At 39.0% G+C, this 20,426-nt stretch overlaps 1 protein-coding gene across 1 annotated transcript in view; it reads left to right on the forward strand.

The window, feature by feature from the left end:
• Positions 1-20,426, forward strand: part of LOC144890727 (uncharacterized) — a 150,407-nt gene that overhangs the window by 106,332 nt on the left and 23,649 nt on the right. Inside the window, exons 5-7 of the mRNA XM_078772373.1 lie at positions 3,425-3,478; positions 3,800-3,906; positions 5,788-5,919. Of these exons, the coding sequence (XP_078628499.1) occupies positions 3,425-3,478; positions 3,800-3,906; positions 5,788-5,919 (293 nt within the window). The remainder of the gene's footprint in view (positions 1-3,424; positions 3,479-3,799; positions 3,907-5,787; positions 5,920-20,426) is intronic.

Below are 20,426 nucleotides of genomic sequence, written 5' to 3' on the forward strand. Positions count from 1 at the left end.
CAGGGCAAGAGTAAAGTTTGCCAATGAACACCTAGGCAAAGACCAGCACTTCTGGAACAATGTGCTCTGGACAGATGAGTCAACGATAGAGCTATTTGGCCACAATACCAGAAGACATGTTTGGCGAAAACCAAAGACAGCATTTGACCACAAGAACCTGATACCAACTGTAAAGCATGGTGGTGGAAATATTATGGTTTGGGGCAGCTTTGCTGCATCAGGGCCTGGGCAGCTCACCATAATAGAATCCACGATGAATTCTTCATTGTACCAGAGTGTGCTTGAGGATAATGTGAGGCCATCTGTCAGAGAGTTGAAGCTCAACCAAAGGTGGACCTTGCAACATGACAATGACCCTAAACATACCAGTAAATCCACCAAGGAATGGCTGAAAAGAAAGAAATGGAGGGTTCTGGAATGGCCAAGTCAAAGCTCGGATCTAAATCCCATCGAGATGTTGTGGGGGGATTTGAAACGAGCCGTGCATGCAAGAAACCCCTCAAACATCGCACAGCTGAAATAATTCTGCATGGAGGAGTGGGAAAAAATTTCTCCCAGTCGATGTCAGAGATTGGTAGACAGTTATAACAAACGTCTACTTGAGGTTGTTTCTGCCAAAGGGGGCAATACCACCTATTAGAGCCAAGGGTGTACTTACTTTTTCCACATGCGAAATTTGCATTTATATTTATTTAAATTATACAATGGACTACAAAATGTAAAGCTTTCATGATATTTGTTATATTATATCACCTTTATCTATCAATACTATTGAAATGAAGATCAAATAGCTGTATGTTGAAATATGTTGAAAAAGTCAAAACTTTACATGGGGTGTACTTACTTTTTCACGTGACTGTAAATAGTGTTGCGGTTTTGAGAACCCCTCACTTGTAAATACTTGTAAATAATAACTTGTAAATATCCCATCATTTAATAAGGTCAAAGGTCACACCCATAGTTCGTCCATATGCCACACGTAGGACACCATAGGACTTTCAGTTATTTCCTTAGTATGTGTTTCAGATAAGGCTGTGTTCCCAATCATCGATCTGCGTTGCATTAATCAAATAAGGTAGGTCCCATTCCTCACATTCGAACCTCTCTCTCTCCGAGCTACTCCATCATGCCCATTGCCCACCTACAGTCGGGGGTGAACCCATTGCCCACCAGGGTGAACCCTGGTGTTGGGCTAGCGGCTAGGGTGCCGGCTTAGGATCCTAGGATCCTGGGTTCGAATCCCGGTCGATCGCTGAATTAACGCCAGGGGGGTTGACTCAGCCTGTCATCCTTCCAAGGTCGGCTAATTGAGTACCAGTTCACTGGTAATTCCCTGTTTGTCGTTAAAGGCGGCAAAAAGGGTTGGCGTCAGGAAGGGCATCCGGCCGTAAAACATTGCTTCAAAAAGGGGACCGAAAAACAACAACAACCACGGTTCCTGAAAAAGGCCAACCCCCGCTTTGCGGGGAAAAATGGCCTCTAAAGGTGGTTATTTATTATATATATAGTCGGGGCTTGTCCCTCCCAATTCTATAACGTGCCTTCGCTTGCCAGCAGCGTTCGCTGCATTGAGCCATCATCGCTGCCTTCAGCGCTCACCCCGGCCGCCATTACGCACGCGGAGCACCAAGAACGAGGCGTGGCCCTGTCAACGTTCCGTCAAGGGCGGAGCCGGTGAGCCCTCGCTACCCAATCAGGGCTGAGGTGAGCTCACTGATAGGCGTGGCTCGATGAAGCGTTCATTGATTTCTAAGCGCGTTATATAAGCGCAAGCGCGAGGACTGCTAAAAACGACTGCACAGGGGACCGTTGCTGTTGAGAGAACACCAAAGAGAGAGGAGGGAGAGAAGCTGAGTAAGGAGTTCACGAGCAGAGTGAGTGGGAGAGCCGCGCTAACAGAGAGGGCACGGACAAAGCTGCGTTGGAACGAGCTGCGCTGGGGAACTCCTAATTCATATGAATTCATAGGAACTGCGCATACGGACTTGCGAAGGACTCCCCCCCCCCCCCCCGCCATATGTAAGGTCCGGTCACGCACCAACGATACACGCTAGTTACCTGCCATTCTTCGCCGTGGACCCGGAGCCTGGAACCATCTGCTTGGACCTTCTCCTCCTACCACGACCATCCCATGTGAGTCTGTTTGTTTGGCCGGGGTTGTAAGTAAGACTGTATAGTTAAGCTTGCCCTGTGTCCTTTTGCTCTGTATATTGCTTTCATTTCCTCTTCTTTTGGGTTCTTGTATATCTATCTATAATTCCACTAATCTCTGTCTGTGTGTGTGTGTGTGTATGCGACCGCTGTTTCTCGACAACTACCGGTCCGATATACTTGAAACTTGCCAGGTATATTGCTGGGGACCCGAGGATGTGCCTTTTCAAGGTTTCATATTAATCGGACAAGTAGTTACCGAGCTATGTCCAAAAAACGATTCAACCAATCAGAGAGCAGCGAGCTATCACGTGTGCCGAACGTGCCGAACAGACTCTGCCTCGGACGGCACATTTGAGAGCGTATTCATTTATTTCACGTTGGCAAACTATGTTGGCGTTAAACTATGTTTTAAAACTAATTAAAACTACTTTGCGATTCATCGTAACTGCGATTCGTAACTGCCGTTCGCTTTGGCTTTGCGAATGGACCAAACCATTTCATGTAAATAGAGGGGGGGGGATTGTCACCGTACTCGCAAGCCGTTCGCTTTGGACCAAACCATTTCATGTAAATAGAGGGGGGGGATATAATTTTAGATATAGATATAGTACGGGCATGCCCTAGTAATTAATAAACCCACTCTTTGTTCTTCTTATTTTCTGGGTTTCCTCTCATTCGATCGTTTGCGTCCTTTCTTTCAATTGAGTACCTATGGCACGATAGGAACCGCTCAGAATCGGGTTCAGTTTTATTGTTAACGGCTCGGGCCGCGGATTGCTAACCGCTCGGCAATTTCCATCTTGTCCGTGGTTCGAGCGGGAGTTATTTCCCTGCTCGCGGTCGGGGTTAGTACGTAGGTATTTGGGACTTCATTGGCCAATCACCCTAGCTAATTCCGACTGGGAGGAGCGCCATAATTTCCAGGATTGAGGGACGGCCAGCTTAAAAGACAAGGGGATTAACCCCCCTTTGATAAGGGGAACGCCGACCCCCGAATCCGCAACAATATATATATATATATACACACATACACATTTTTGGCTTGTCTTGGACCATTTTGAATGGGCCTTGCACACTCATTCATTTTGATTTGCCCTCGATCTATTCCAACTAAGGTGTTGCCGTTATACATCCGTGGTTGGAAGAAAATCATAAATTCAATCCATTATCATCTTTATCTTTGTTGTTTATTCGTTTTTTCTTGTTGTGCATTTCATTTTGCAAGAAAAATCCCCCCAAAAAATAAAAACTCTGTCTTTTCCAACTGCAGATATATCACAATCAGGGACCACTGGAGCATCAACAACAACATCCCCAACCTCAGGTAACCACGTTGTGTCAGGACTCAGATGATTTGTGTCCTTTGATTGTTCATCGCCCCTCTCATGGTGGTTAGCATCCCTCTCAACATTTGATTGAGAACATTCGCCGTCCTTTTTGTCTGCTAACGCAGATCAACTCCAGTCTTTGTAAGGACTCGTTTTCAATTGTGTTCACTGTGATGAAGGAAAGTTTGTTTTGTTACCTTAGATGTACTGCACTATCACAACATATATGAGAAAAAAAATTATTTATTTATTCTTTAATAATTGATCATTATTTTAAAATCCCTGCAATACAATGTTTCCCGAACTTGTCGTTTTAGGACTGCCACCCTGGCCCACTGTTAACCCTTTCCCTCCATGGGCCGTGGCACTTGTTGTTGTTACGGCTGTGAGCTTGTTTCTCAACATTGTTTTCTTCATTACTTTGGTAAGTCCAGCACTATAATCACATGGTCTCAAGATAAGGTCAATATTTCATTGCAAACATTAAAAATACTCATTAGAAACCATCTTCATATTGGTACAGCCGTCAGGTCGGTCAGGTGCCTGGTCCGAATCCTGATGAACCAAGTCAAAGCGGTCACGACGGCCAACTGATTATATTGTTCCGAGGCAGGCCTGTTTGCCACAATACCGTGCTCCAATGGAACCAATGAGCCAATCAATGCATTGCGCTGATCGGTGCCCTGCCCCCGTTACACGAATGACGACTGAGCGAAATGGCCGGACACAGGCACGGTCCTCGTGCTGGGCGCTCGCTATACACCTGGACCCAATCTGTCCTTTAACAGATATTTAACCGAGTGCCGTTCTAGTTACCCTCGCCAGAGGAGAGGGTATTGCATTTGAGTCTGTTTGTTTCTTTGTCCGCACAGAATAAATATGATTTTCTCTACAACTGTTGGTCCGATTGACAGGTAATTTTCACCATCGGTGCAACTCAACCTGTATAATTTTTTTATGATAATTATGACGTCATAGCTCACGTGGTTCGGCCGCCATCTTGGAAAAATCGAAAAATTTTGCACCTCTATATCTCGGAAAGCGCTGAATAGAATAAAGTGAGACATGGCTCATTGTAAAGAACTCTCCATGGGGAATAAAATATGTTAATGATGATGTCATACTGTCATAGATGCCTCCATTATGATGTCATAATTCGACAAGTACAAAACTTCATCTGATCAAGATGAAATTTGTTGAGCATAATCTAGGAATAAATTAGTTTAGAAAAAAAATAATGATGACGTCATCGATCACGTGGTTCGGTCGCCATATTTGTTTTAACACAAAAGCCTTAAAAACCACTGAAAATACATCCTGGCAAGGGTTTGCAATATCTGATTGGTCTTTTTCTTGTTATTACTTGTAATAGACATCCACAGTCATCCTTGACCATGTTGCGGAATGTTGGCGGAGGCCCTCACCTTTCCTTTTCACCTTTATTTGCTTTTAAATTAGTTTTCTCCATAACCGCTTCAGCGATCGACATAAAAACTCTGAACATAGCAGCGACTACACATGAATAACTTTTATTTAAACAAAATTACATGATTGCATGCCGGCGTTCCAAAAAAAAAATCAGTTTTCTGCAGGCATGGGTTGCAGTGTGTTTCATGTACCAGGAATACAGGAATACATGTATCAGGTTTCATGTATCAGGTGTTTCATGTATCAAATGTTGAGAGGGATGCTAACCACCATGAGAGGGGCGATTCAGGTGGACTGGGAATCATCAGCAAACAAAATGGAACCGTCAGGGAAATAAAAGCGGATTGGTAATGATTTTAGACAGATCAATATATGTAAATAATGATTAGTAAAAAACCTAATGCACCGTCCAGTGAAACAGTGACATAAACAAGAAGAGATATTGATCCAAGAACACGCACTCCTCGTTTATATTTGCTCCGGAAAGCTATGAACTTCACAACAGATTTATTGACAAGTTTATAATACACTTTATGAAATGTTACAGCTTATATCCATAAGTGCAGTTTTGACACCCACTCAAAAAGAAGCTCCTATAAATCTGACTAGTGCAAAACAAAATGGCCGCTAGCTCACAAGGATGCGTAAGGTTAGACTCCAGAAAGACCATTTATGATTAGCTTACCTGATAACGATCCAGACGACAAATGCCAACATGAGGAATTGGCTGGGAGACGCACGAGTCACGAAGGGACGGGTGTTGCATGGTTGCGGGGATTCGGAAACATGAGTGAGCTTTTGGAATGGGATATGGAACAAAGAACGGTCGAGGCCTACAGGTCATAAAACAAAGTCTGACTGGCGGATATCTCACCAGGTGGTGTATCTCATCTGTCACTACAAGTCCAGCGTGCATAACTCCAGCTACAATCCAAGTGAGCATCACAAATCTTACCCAATGTATGCCACCTCTTCGACCCTCCACAAAGACCGCATCTCTTTTCCAGAGGTATGTATCTTATTCACCATCATTTTTGTTCGGTATGCAACTTATGGGTGTGTGCTTATGTGCAGTCTCCTTTGTTCATAGATCGACAATGCCTCACGGTCCATGATTAGCAAACACTTCCTTTTGGAGAATATGCATTGAATTGGTACTCTATGAAGCCCCTCCATTTTCTTTTACAGACTTTATATTACACCCCATTCACACAACACACTGCTTACCCCCATGGGAAAATTTTCTCACCCCGTGCTTCTTTACCCCTCCATCCCTTTCACACCCAAACCGGTTTCACTAACCCTGTGGTTTACCTAACTCGGAACAAGATTTTCCGGGGTATTTCCGTGCCTTTTAGAGTATGCGTACGTTGGTACCCTTCTGTGAATCGATTTGGATCCACAATGCTTTGCTCGAGTCAATTTCAAGGTATTAAAGAAGTGGGGATTGGCGGGTCGGATCTGCCGAATATTTTCATCCATTTTAACCAGAAGCAATCGGCTTGCTATCGCTTGCCAAGCCAGCCGTTCCTTAACAACCATTTTGTTGGAGTGCTCGCTTGAGTGCTTGAGCCACTTGGCGAGCACTCTTCAAGCTTATTGATATGTAACACATCCCTGCTCCCTTCTCCTGCTCCCCATTCACCCCTCCTGATCCATGCTCACCCCTTCTCCTGCTCCTCTCTCTCTCCTCCTACTCCCTTTCGACTATGCCCAACACTTCAATGACAGGTTTTATCAAAATAAATGGGGAGGGGGGAAGGGGGCGAGGGGAGAGGGAGTGGGCAAGGGGGGGGGGGAAGGGGAGGGGAAGGGAGGCAGGAGAGGTAGGGGGTTCATATATATATGCTGGTGGGTGAATGTGGCGTTCATCACGTTTCTGAGTTAAGTGTGTTGCCAATCAGGAAGAAGAAGAAGCCGTACTACCAACTTCGTACACTTCCGGAATTGTTTCATTTATTTGTGTTCAAATGTCTGGTGATTGTTTTGTATTTATTTATGCGAATGTGTACTTATATATAACTGTCATTAATTTAAAAAGTCTTCGGCACTATCGAGCGATTTATTTATTTTTTTTTTTTTTTTTTTTTTTTTTTTTTTACTCCAAAAAAACGAACTTTATTTTGCCGAAAACACTCACAGGCACTCACTGATGAACCTCTGAAAGTTTGATGAAGATCCGTTCAGCCATCTCTGAATAAAACGCAGACACAAAAACTGGACACACACACACACAGACAACTGGTTTATATATATAGATGTCCACTTGTAAATCGCAATGAGGATTTAAAATGAAGTAAAACATTCGAAAAAGGATATGTTACAACACGTAGTTGTTGATGTCGTCGCTGCTGCTATGGTTGTAGTTGTTTGTGTTCTTCCCTACACTCTTGTAAGTTTTTCTTTTTCTTCGATAAGTATTATTACATTTCCTTTTGTGTGCTCCTTCCATGTCCTTCTGAAGTCTAAAGGGTAATTCTAATGGATTCTAAACAGTATATCTAAAGGAATCTAAAGGGTAATTCTATTGGATTCTAAACAGTATATCTAAAGGAATCTAAAGGGTAATTCTAATGGATTCTAAATAGTATATCTAAAGGATTATAAAGGGTAATTCTAATGGATTCTAAACAGTATATCTAAAGGATTATAAAGGGTAATTCTAATGGATTCTAAACAGTATATCTAAAGGAATCTAAAGGGTAATTCTAATGGATTCTAAACAGTATATCTAAAGGAATCTAAAGGGTAATTCTATTGGATTCTAAACAGTATATCTAAAGGAATCTAAAGGGTAATTCTAATGGATTCTAAATAGTATATCTAAAGGATTATAAAGGGTAATTCTAATGGATTCTAAACAGTATATCTAAAGGAATCTAAAGGGTAATTCTAATGGATTCTAAATAGTATATCTAAAGGATTATAAAGGGTAATTCTAATGGATTCTAAACAGTATATCTAAAGGATTATAAAGGGTAATTCTAATGGATTCTAAACAGTATATCTAAAGGAATCTAAAGGGTAATTCTAATGGATTCTAAATAGTATATCTAAAGGATTATAAAGGGTAATTCTAATGGATTCTAAACAGTATATCTAAAGGAATCTAAAGGGTAATTCTAATGGATTCTAAACAGTATATCTAAAGGAATCTAAAGGGTAACGCTAATGGATTCTAAACAGTATATCTAAAGGAATCTAAAGGGTAACGCTAATGGATTCTAAACAGTATATCTAAAGGATTATAAAGGGTAATTCTAATGGATTCTAAACAGTATATCTAAAGGATTATAAAGGGTAATGCTAATGGATTCTAAACAGTATATCTAATAGGTTCTAAAGGGTAATTCTAATGGATTCCAAACAGTATATCTAAAGAATTCTAAAGGGTAATTCTAATGGATTCTCAACAGTAAATCTAAAGGAATCTAAAGGGTAATTCTAATGGATTCTAAACAGTATATCTAAAGGATTCTAAAGGGTAATTCTAATGGATTCTCAACAGTAAATCTAAAGGGTTCTAAAGGATAATTCTAATGGATTCTAAACAGTATATCTAAAGGATTCTAAAGGGTAATTCTAATGGATTCTAAACAGTAAATCTAAAGGGTTCTAAAGGGTAATGCTAATGGATTCTAAACAGTATATCTAAAGGATTCTAAAGGCTAATTCTAATGGATTCTAAACAGTATATCTAAAGGGTAATTCTAATGGATTCTAAACAGTATATCTAAAGGATTCTAAAGGCTAATTCTAATGGATTCTAAACAGTAAATCTAAAGGAATCTAAAGGGTAATTCTAATGGATTCTAAACAGTATATCTAAAGGATTCTAAAGGGTAATTCTAATGGATTCTCAACAGTAAATCTAAAGGGTTCTAAAGGCTAATTCTAATGGATTCTAAACAGTATATCTAAAGGGTAATTCTAATGGATTCTAAACAGTATATCTAAAGGATTCTAAAGGGTAATTCTAATGGATTCTCAACAGTATATCTAAAGGATTATAAAGGGTAATTCTAATGGATTCTAAACAGTATATCTAAAGGATTCTAAAGGCTAATTCTAATGGATTCTAAACAGTATATCTAAAGGGTAATTCTAATGGATTCTAAACAGTATATCTAAAGGATTCTAAAGGGTAATTCTAATGGATTCTCAACAGTATATCTAAAGGATTATAAAGGGTAATTCTAATGGATTCTAAACAGTATATCTAAAGGATTATAAAGGGTAATTCTAATGGATTCTCAACAGTATATCTAAAGGATTATAAAGGGTAATTCTAATGGATTCTAAACAGTATATCTAAAGGATTCTAAAGGCTAATTCTAATGGATTCTAAACAGTATATCTAAAGGATTCTAAAGGGTAATTCTAATGGATTCTCAACAGTAAATCTAAAGGGTTCTAAAGGATAATTCTAATGGATTCTAAACAGTATATCTAAAGGATTCTAAAGGGTAATTCTAATGGATTCTCAACAGTATATCTAAAGGATTATAAAGGGTAATGCTAATGGATTCTAAACAGTATATCTAAAGGATTCTAAAGGGTAATTCTAATGGATTCTCAACAGTATATCTAAAGGATTATAAAGGGTAATGCTAATGGATTCTAAATAGTATATCTAAAGGATTCTAAAGGCTAATTCTAATGGATTCTAAACAGTATATCTAATAGGTTCTAAAGGGTAATTCTAATGGATTCTAAACATTATATCTAAAGGATTCTAAAGGGTAATTCTAATGGATTCTAAACAGTATATCTAATAGGTTCTAAAAGGTAATTCTAGAGTGTTTTAAACAGTATATCTAAAGTGTTCTAAAGGGTAATTATAAAGGGTTCTAATGGGTCATTCTCGTGGGTTCTAATGGGTAATTCTGATGGGTTCTAAAGGGTAATTCTAAAGGGTTCTAATGGGTTTTGGTCGTTTCTCGGCTTCGCCTATTTCATATTAAAAATGCCAAACTGAATCACTTCCTTTCAACAAGGGTGTGATTTTCTTTCTTTTTTTATTCTACGACAGCAAGAACCATTTAGAATGAAGCGTGATGGACACATGCTGATGGATGGATGCCTCTCCTTTCATAAATAGAAGATTGCAGGGACAATAAGACATAAAGGACTAACTGCAGGGACAATAAGAGCTAAAGGACTAACTGCAGGGACAATAAGAGATAAAGGACTAACTGCAGGGACAATAAGACATAAAGGACTAACTGCAGGGACAATAAGGGATAAAGGACTAACTGCAGGGACAATAAGAGATAAAGGACTAACTGCAGGGACAATAAGAGATAAAGGACTAACTGCAGGGACAATAAGAGATAAAGGACTAACTGCAGGGACAATAAGAGATAAAGGACTAACTGCAGGGACAATAAGAGATAAAGGCCTAACTGCAGGGACAATAAGAGATAAAGGCCTAACTGCAGGGACAATAAGAGATAAAGGACTAACTGCAGGGACAATAAGACATAAAGGACTAACTGCAGGGACAATAAGAGATAAAGGACTAACTGCAGGGACAATAAGAGCTAAAGGACTAACTGCAGGGACAATAAGAGATAAAGGCCTAACTGCAGGGACAATAAAAGATAAAGGACTAACTGCAGGAACAATAAGAGATAAAGGCCTAACTGCAGGGACAATAAAAGATAAAGGACTAACTGCAGGGACAATAAGAGATAAAGGCCTAACTGCAGGGACAATAAGACATAAAGGACTAACTGCAGGGACAATAAGAGCTAAAGGACTAACTGCAGGGACAATAAGAGCTAAAGGACTAACTGCAGGGACAATAAGAGATAAAGGACTAACTGCAGGGACAATAAGAGATAAAGGACTAACTGCAGGGACAATAAGAGATAAAGGACTAACTGCAGGGACAATTAGAGATAAAGGACTAACTGCAGGGACAATAAGAGATAAAGGCCTAACTGCAGGGACAATAAGAGATAAAGGACTAACTGCAGGGACAATAAGAGATAAAGGACTAACTGCAGGGACAATAAGAGCTAAAGGACTAACTGCAGGGACAATAAGGGATAAAGGACTAACTGCAGGGACAATAAGAGATAAAGGACTAACTGCAGGGACAATAAGAGATAAAGGACTAACTGCAGGGACAATAAGAGATAAAGGACTAACTGCAGGGACAATAAGAGATAAAGGACTAACTGCAGGGACAATAAGAGATAAAGGCCTAACTGCAGGGACAATAAGAGATAAAGGCCTAACTGCAGGGACAATAAGAGATAAAGGACTAACTGCAGGGACAATAAGACATAAAGGACTAACTGCAGGGACAATAAGAGCTAAAGGACTAACTGCAGGGACAATAAGAGATAAAGGACTAACTGCAGGGACAATAAGAGCTAAAGGACTAACTGCAGGGACAATAAGAGATAAAGGACTAACTGCAGGGACAATAAGAGATAAAGGCCTAACTGCAGGGACAATAAGAGATAAAGGACTAACTGCAGGGACAATAAGAGATAAAGGACTAACTGCAGGGACAATAAGAGATAAAGGACTAACTGCAGGGACAATAAGAGCTAAAGGACTAACTGCAGGGACAATAAGAGATAAAGGCCTAACTGCAGGGACAATAAAAGATAAAGGACTAACTGCAGGAACAATAAGAGATAAAGGACTAACTGCAGGAACAATAAGAGATAAAGGACTAACTGCAGGAACAATAAGAGATAAAGGACTAACTGCAGGGACAGTAAGAGATAAAGGACTAACTGCAGGAACAATAAGAGATAAAGGACTAACTGCAGGAACAATAAGAGATAAAGGACTAACTGCAGGGACAATAAGAGATAAAGGCCTAACTGCAGGGACAATAAGAGATAAAGGACTAACTGCAGGGACAATAAGAGATAAAGGACTAACTGCAGGGACAATAAGAGCTAAAGGACTAACTGCAGGGACAATAAGAGATAAAGGCCTAACTGCAGGGACAATAAGAGATAAAGGACTAACTGCAGGGACAATAAGAGATAAAGGCCTAACTGCAGGGACAATAAGAGATAAAGGACTAACTGCAGGGACAATAAGAGATAAAGGACTAACTGCAGGAACAACAAAAGATAAAGGACTAATTGCAGGAACAATAAAAGATAAAGGACTAATTGCAGGGACAAAAAAAGATAAAGGACTAACTGCAGGAACAATAAAAGATAAAGGACTAACTGCAGGAACAATAAGAGATAAAGGATTAACTGCAGGAACAATAAGAGATAAAGGACTAACTGCAGGGACAATAAGAGATAAAGGACTAACTGCAGGGACAATAAGAGATAAAGGACTAACTGCAGGAACAATAAAAGATAAAGGACTAACTGCAGGAACAATAAAAGATAAAGGCCTAACTGCAGGAACAACTAGAACGGGCACTCGGTAGAGCGCATACCTTCGCCGCAGCTACTTTTGTTGCCAAAATAAAAGACTACAAGATCTGTGTAGCAAAGCATTTTGGCATTAGTTTCATACAAATTGGACACAAATTGACCGCGCTATGGTAAAAAGACGATTTTGACCTTTTCATGACCTTGACCTTGACCTTTGACCCGATCGATTCCAAAATCGAATCAAATGGTTCCCGGATAATAACCTATCATCCCACCAAATTTCATGCGAATCGGTTGAATACTTTTTGAGTTATGCGAATAACATACACACACACACACACACAGACATACAAATAAATACACAGCGATCAAAACATAACCTTCCGCTTTTGCGAAGGTAATAAAAGATAAAGGACTAACTGCAGGGACAATAAAAGATAAAGGCCTAACTGCAGGAACAATAAAAGATAAAGGACTAACTGCAGGGACAATAAAAGATAAAGGACTAACTGCAGGGACAATAAAAGATAAAGGCCTAACTGCAGGGACAATAAAAGATAAAGGACTAACTGCAGGGACAATAAAAGATAAAGGACTAACTGCAGGAACAATAAAAGATAAAGGCCTAACTGCAGGAACAATAAAAGATAAAGGACTAACTGCAGGGACAATAAAAGATAAAGGCCTAACTGCAGGAACAATAAAAGATAAAGGACTAACTGCAGGGACAATAAAAGATAAAGGACTAACTGCAGGGACAATAAAAGATAAAGGACTAACTGCAGGGACAATAAAAGATAAAGGACTAACTGCAGGGACAATAAAAGATAAAGGACTAACTGCAGGAACAATAAAAGATAAAGGACTAATTGCAGGGACAATAAGAGATAAAGGCCTAACTGCAGGAACAATAAGAGATAAAGGCCTAACTGCAGGGACAATAAAAGATAAAGGACTAACTGCAGGAACAATAAAAGATAAAGGACTAACTGCAGGGACAATAAAAGATAAAGGACTAACTGCAGGGACAATAAAAGATAAAGGACTAACTGCAGGGACAATAAAAGATAAAGGACTAACTGCAGGGACAATAAAAGATAAAGGACTAACTGCAGGAACAATAAAAGATAAAGGACTAACTGCAGGGACAATAAAAGATAAAGGACTAACTGCAGGAACAATAAAAGATAAAGGACTAACTGCAGGGACAATAAAAGATAAAGGACTAACTGCAGGGACAATAAAAGATAAAGGACTAACTGCAGGGACAATAAAAGATAAAGGACTAACTGCAGGGACAATAAGAGATAAAGGACTAACTGCAGGAACAATAAAAGATAAAGGACTAATTGCAGGGACAATAAGAGATAAAGGCCTAACTGCAGGAACAATAAGAGATAAAGGAGTAACTGCAGGAACAATAAAAGATAAAGGACTAATTGCAGGGACAATAAGAGATAAAGGCCTAATTGCAGGGACAATAAAAGATAAAGGACTAACTGCAGGAACAATAAAAGATAAAGGACTAATTGCAGGGACAATAAGAGATAAAGGACTAACTGCAGGAACAATAAAAGATAAAGGACTAATTGCAGGGACAATAAGAGATAAAGGCCTAACTGCAGGAACAATAAAAGTTAAAGGACTAATTGCAGGGACAATAAAAGATAAAGGACTAACTGCAGGAACAATAAAAGATAAAGGACTAATTGCAGGGACAATAAGAGATAAAGGACTAACTGCAGGGACAATAAGAGATAAAGGACTAACTGCATGAACAATAAAAGATAAAGGACTAACTGCAGGAACAATAAGAGATAAAGGACTAACTGCAGGAACAATAAAAGATAAAGGACTAACTGCAGGAACAATAAGAGATAAAGGACTAACTGCAGGAACAATAAAAGATAAAGGACTAACTGCAGGAACAATAAAAGATAAAGGACTAACTGCAGGAACAATAAGAGATAAAGGCCTAACTGCAGGAACAATAAAAGATAAAGGACTAACTGCAGGAACAATAAGAGATAAAGGACTAACTGCAGGAACAATAAGAGATAAAGGCCTAACTGCAGGGACAATAAGAGATAAAGGACTAACTGCAGGAACAATAAAAGATAAAGGACTAACTGCAGGGACAATAAGAGATAAAGGACGAACTGCAGGAACAATAAGAGATAAAGGCCTAACTGCAGGAACAATAAGAGATAAAGGACTAACTGCAGGGACAATAAAAGATAAAGGACTAATTGCAGGAACAATAAGAGATAAAGGACTAACTGCAGTAAAAATAAAAGATAAAGGACTAACTGCAGGAACAATAAGAGATAAAGGACTAACTGCAGGAACAATAAAAGATAAAGGACTAACTGCAGGGACAATAAGAGATAAAGGCCTAACTGCAGGAACAATAAGAGATAAAGGACTAACTGCAGGAACAATAAGAGATAAAGGACTAACTGCAGGAACAATAAGAGATAAAGGACTAACTGCAGGAACAATAAAAGATAAAGGACTAACTGCAGGGACAATAAGAGATAAAGGCCTAACTGCAGGGACAATAAGAGATAAAGGCCTAACTGCAGGAACAATAAAAGATAAAGGACTAATTGCAGGGACAATAAGAGATAAAGGACTAACTGCAGGAACAATAAAAGATAAAGGACTAACTGCAGGGACAATAAGAGATAAAGGACTAACTGCAGGGACAATAAGAGATAAAGGATTCACTGCAGGGACAATAAGAGATAAAGGAGTAACTGCAGGGACAATAAGAGATAAAGGACGAACTCCAGGAACAATAAGAGATAAAGGACTAACTGTAGGGACAATAAGAGATAAAGGAGTAACTGCAGGGACAATAAGAGATAAAGGACTAACTCCAGGAACAATAAGAGATAAAGGACTAACTGCAGGGACAATAAGAGATAAAGGACTAACTCCAGGAACAATAAGAGATAAAGGACTAACTGTAGGGACAATAAGAGATAAAGGAGTAACTGCAGGGACAATAAGAGATAAAGGACTAACTCCAGGAACAATAAGAGATAAAGGACTAACTGCAGGAACAATAAAAGATAAAGGACTAATTGCAGGGACAATAAGAGATAAAGGACTAACTGCAGGAACAATAAAAGATAAAGGACTAATTGCAGGGACAATAAGAGATAAAGGCCTAACTGCAGGAACAATAAAAGTTAAAGGACTAATTGCAGGGACAATAAAAGATAAAGGACTAACTGCAGGAACAATAAAAGATAAAGGACTAATTGCAGGGACAATAAGAGATAAAGGACTAACTGCAGGGACAATAAGAGATAAAGGACTAACTGCATGAACAATAAAAGATAAAGGACTAACTGCAGGAACAATAAGAGATAAAGGACTAACTGCAGGAACAATAAAAGATAAAGGACTAACTGCAGGAACAATAAGAGATAAAGGACTAACTGCAGGAACAATAAAAGATAAAGGACTAACTGCAGGAACAATAAAAGATAAAGGACTAACTGCAGGAACAATAAGAGATAAAGGCCTAACTGCAGGAACAATAAAAGATAAAGGACTAACTGCAGGAACAATAAGAGATAAAGGACTAACTGCAGGAACAATAAGAGATAAAGGCCTAACTGCAGGGACAATAAGAGATAAAGGACTAACTGCAGGAACAATAAAAGATAAAGGACTAACTGCAGGGACAATAAGAGATAAAGGACGAACTGCAGGAACAATAAGAGATAAAGGCCTAACTGCAGGAACAATAAGAGATAAAGGACTAACTGCAGGGACAATAAAAGATAAAGGACTAATTGCAGGAACAATAAGAGATAAAGGACTAACTGCAGTAAAAATAAAAGATAAAGGACTAACTGCAGGAACAATAAGAGATAAAGGACTAACTGCAGGAACAATAAAAGATAAAGGACTAACTGCAGGGACAATAAGAGATAAAGGCCTAACTGCAGGAACAATAAGAGATAAAGGACTAACTGCAGGAACAATAAGAGATAAAGGACTAACTGCAGGAACAATAAGAGATAAAGGACTAACTGCAGGAACAATAAAAGATAAAGGACTAACTGCAGGGACAATAAGAGATAAAGGCCTAACTGCAGGGACAATAAGAGATAAAGGCCTAACTGCAGGAACAATAAAAGATAAAGGACTAATTGCAGGGACAATAAGAGATAAAGGACTAACTGCAGGAACAATAAAAGATAAAGGACTAACTGCAGGGACAATAAGAGATAAAGGACTAACTGCAGGGACAATAAGAGATAAAGGATTCACTGCAGGGACAATAAGAGATAAAGGAGTAACTGCAGGGACAATAAGAGATAAAGGACGAACTCCAGGAACAATAAGAGATAAAGGACTAACTGTAGGGACAATAAGAGATAAAGGAGTAACTGCAGGGACAATAAGAGATAAAGGACTAACTCCAGGAACAATAAGAGATAAAGGACTAACTGCAGGGACAATAAGAGATAAAGGACTAACTCCAGGAACAATAAGAGATAAAGGACTAACTGTAGGGACAATAAGAGATAAAGGAGTAACTGCAGGGACAATAAGAGATCAAGGACTAACTCCAGGAACAATAAAAGATAAAGGACTAACTGTAGGGACAATAAGAGATAAAGGACTAACTCCAGGAACAATAAGAGATAAAGGAGTAACTGCAGGGACAATAAGAGATAAAGGACTAACTCCAGGAACAATAAGAGATAAAGGACTAACTGTAGGGTCAATAAGAGATAAAAGACGAACTGCAGGGACAATAAAAGATAAAGGACTAACTGTAGGGACAATAAGAGATAAAGGACTAACTGCAGGGACAATAAGAGATAAAGGACTAACTGCAGGGACAATAAGAGATAAAGGACTAACTGCAGGGACAATAAGACATAAAGGACTAACTGCAGGGACAATAAGACATAAAGGACTAACTGCAGGGACAATAAGAGATAAAGGAGTAACTGCAGGAACAATAAGAGATAAAGGATTAACTGCAGGAACAATAAGAGATAAAGGACTAACTGCAGGGACAATAAGAGATAAAGGATTAACTGCAGGGACAATAAGAGATAAAGGAGTAACTGCAGGGACAATAAGAGATAAAGGATTAACTGCAGGAACAATAAGAGATAAAGGACTAACTGCAGGGACAATAAGAGATAAAGGACTAACTGCAGGGACAATAAGAGATAAAGGACTAACTGCAGGGACAATAAAAGATAAAGGACTAACTGTAGGGACAATAAGACATAAAGGACTAACTGCAGGGACAATAAAAGATAAAGGACTAACTGCAGGGACAATAAGAGATAAAGGACTAACTGCAGGGACAATAAGAGATAAAGGACTAACTGCAGGGACAATAAGAGATAAAGGACTAACTGCAGGGACAATAAAAGATAAAGGACTAACTGTAGGGACAATAAGACATAAAGGACTAACTGCAGGGACAATAAAAGATAAAGGACTAACTGCAGGGACAATAAGACATAAAGGACTAACTGCAGGGACAATAAGAGATAAAGGATTAACTGCAGGGACAATAAGAGATAAAGGACTAACTGCAGGGACAATAAGACATAAAGGACTAACTGCAGGGACAATAAGAGATAAAGGATTAACTGCAGGAACAATAAGAGATAACGGACTAACTGCAGGGACAATAAGAGATAAAGGATTAACTGCAGGAACAATAAGAGATAAAGGACTAACTGCAGGGACAATAAGAGATAAAGGATTAACTGCAGGGACAATAAGAGATAAAGGATTAACTGCAGGGACAATAAGAGATAAAGGACTAACTGCAGGGACAATAACAGATAAAGGATTAACTGCAGGGACAATAAGAGATAAAGGATTAACTGCAGGTACAATAAGACATAAAGGATTAACTGCAGGGACAATAAGAGATAAAGGCTTAACTGCAGGGACAATAAGAGATAAAGGACTAACTGCAGGGACAATAAGAGATAAAGGACTAACTGCAGGGACAATAAGAGATAAAGGATTAACTGCAGGGACAATAAGACATAAAGGACTAACTGCAGGGACAATAAGAGATAAAGGACTAACTGCAGGGACAATAAGAGATAAAGGATTAACTGCAGGGACAATAAGAGATAAAGGACTAACTGCAGGGACAATAAGACATAAAGGACTAATTGCAGGGACAATAAGAGATAAAGGATTAACTGCAGGAACAATAAGAGATAAAGGACTAACTGCAGGGACAATAAGAGATAAAGGACTAACTGCAGGGACAATAAGACATAAAGGACTAACTGCAGGGCCAATAAGACATAAAGGACTAACTGCAGGGACAATAAGAGATAAAGGAGTAACTGCAGGGACAATAAGAGATAAAGGATTAACTGCAGGAACAATAAGAAATAAAGGACTAACTGCAGGGACAATAAGAGATAAAGGATTAACTGCAGGGACAATAAGAGATAAAGGAGTAACTGCAGGGACAATAAGAGATAAAGGATTAACTGCAGGAACAATAAGAGATAAAGGACTAACTGCAGGGACAATAAGAGATAAAGGACTAACTGCAGGGACAATAAGAGATAAAGGACTAACTGCAGGGACAATAAGAGATGAAGGACTAACTGCAGGGACAATAAAAGATAAAGGACTAACTGTAGGGACAATAAGACATAAAGGACTAACTGCAGGGACAATAAAAGATAAAGGACTAACTGCAGGGACAATAAGACATAAAGGACTAACTGCAGGGACAATAAGAGATAAAGGATTAACTGCAGGTACAATAAGACATAAAGGACTAACTGCAGGGACAATAAGAGATAAAGGCTTAACTGCAGGGACAATAAGAGATAAAGGACTAACTGCAGGGACAATAAGAGATAAAGGACTAACTGCAGGGACAATAAGAGATAAAGGATTAACTGCAGGGACAATAAGACATAAAGGACTAACTGCAGGGACAATAAGAGATAAAGGACTAACTGCAGGGACAATAAGAGATAAAGGATTAACTGCAGGGACAATAAGAGATAAAGGACTAACTGCAGGGACAATAAGACATAAAGGACTAATTGCAGGGACAATAAGAGATAAAGGATTAACTGCAGGAACAATAAGAGATAAAGGACTAACTGCAGGGACAATAAGAGATAAAGGACTAACTGCAGGGACAATAAGACATAAAGGACTAACTGCAGGGACAATAAGACATAAAGGACTAACTGCAGGGACAATAAGAGATAAAGGAGTAACTGCAGGGACAATAAGAGATAAAGGATTAACTGCAGGAACAATAAGAGATAAAGGACTAACTGCAGGGACAATAAGAGATAAAGGATTAACTGCAGGGACAATAAGAGATAAAGGAGTAACTGCAGGGACAATAAGAGATAAAGGATTAACTGCAGGAACAATAAGAGATAAAGGACTAACTGCAGGGACAATAAGAGATAAAGGACTAACTGCAGGGACAATAAGAGATAAAGGACTAACTGCAGGGACAATAAGAGATAAAGGACTAACTGCAGGGACAATAAGAGATAAAGGACTAACTGCAGGGACAATAAGAGATGAAGGACTAACTGCAGGGACAATAAAAGATAAAGGACTAACTGCAGGGACAATAAGACATAAAGGACTAACTGCAGGAACAATAAGAGATAAAGGACTAACTGCAGGGACAATAAGAGATAAAGGATTAACTGCAGGAACAATAAGAGATAAAGGACTAACTGCAGGGACAATAAGAGATAAAGGACTAACTGCAGGGACAATAAGAGATAAAGGACTAACTGCAGGGACAATAAGAGATAAAGGACTAACTGCAGGGACAATAAGAGATAAATGATTAACTGCAGGGACAATAAGCGATAAAGGACTAAGTGCAGGGACAATAAGACATAAAGGACTAACTGCAGGGACAATAAGAGATAAAGGATTAACTGCAGGAACAATAAGAGATAAAGGACTAACTGCAGGGACAATAAGAGATAAAGGACTAACTGCAGGGACAATAAGAGATAAAGGACTAACTGCAGGGACAATAAGAGATAAATGATTAACTGCAGGGACAATAAGCGATAAAGGACTAACTGCAGGGACAATAAGAGATAAAGGACTAACTGCAGGGACAATAAGAGATAAA

This window comes from Myxine glutinosa, chromosome 2 (genome assembly GCF_964187855.1).
Source record: "Myxine glutinosa chromosome 2, kmMyxGlut1.1, whole genome shotgun sequence".
In the NCBI taxonomy this organism is placed as follows: Eukaryota; Metazoa; Chordata; class Myxini; order Myxiniformes; family Myxinidae; genus Myxine; species Myxine glutinosa.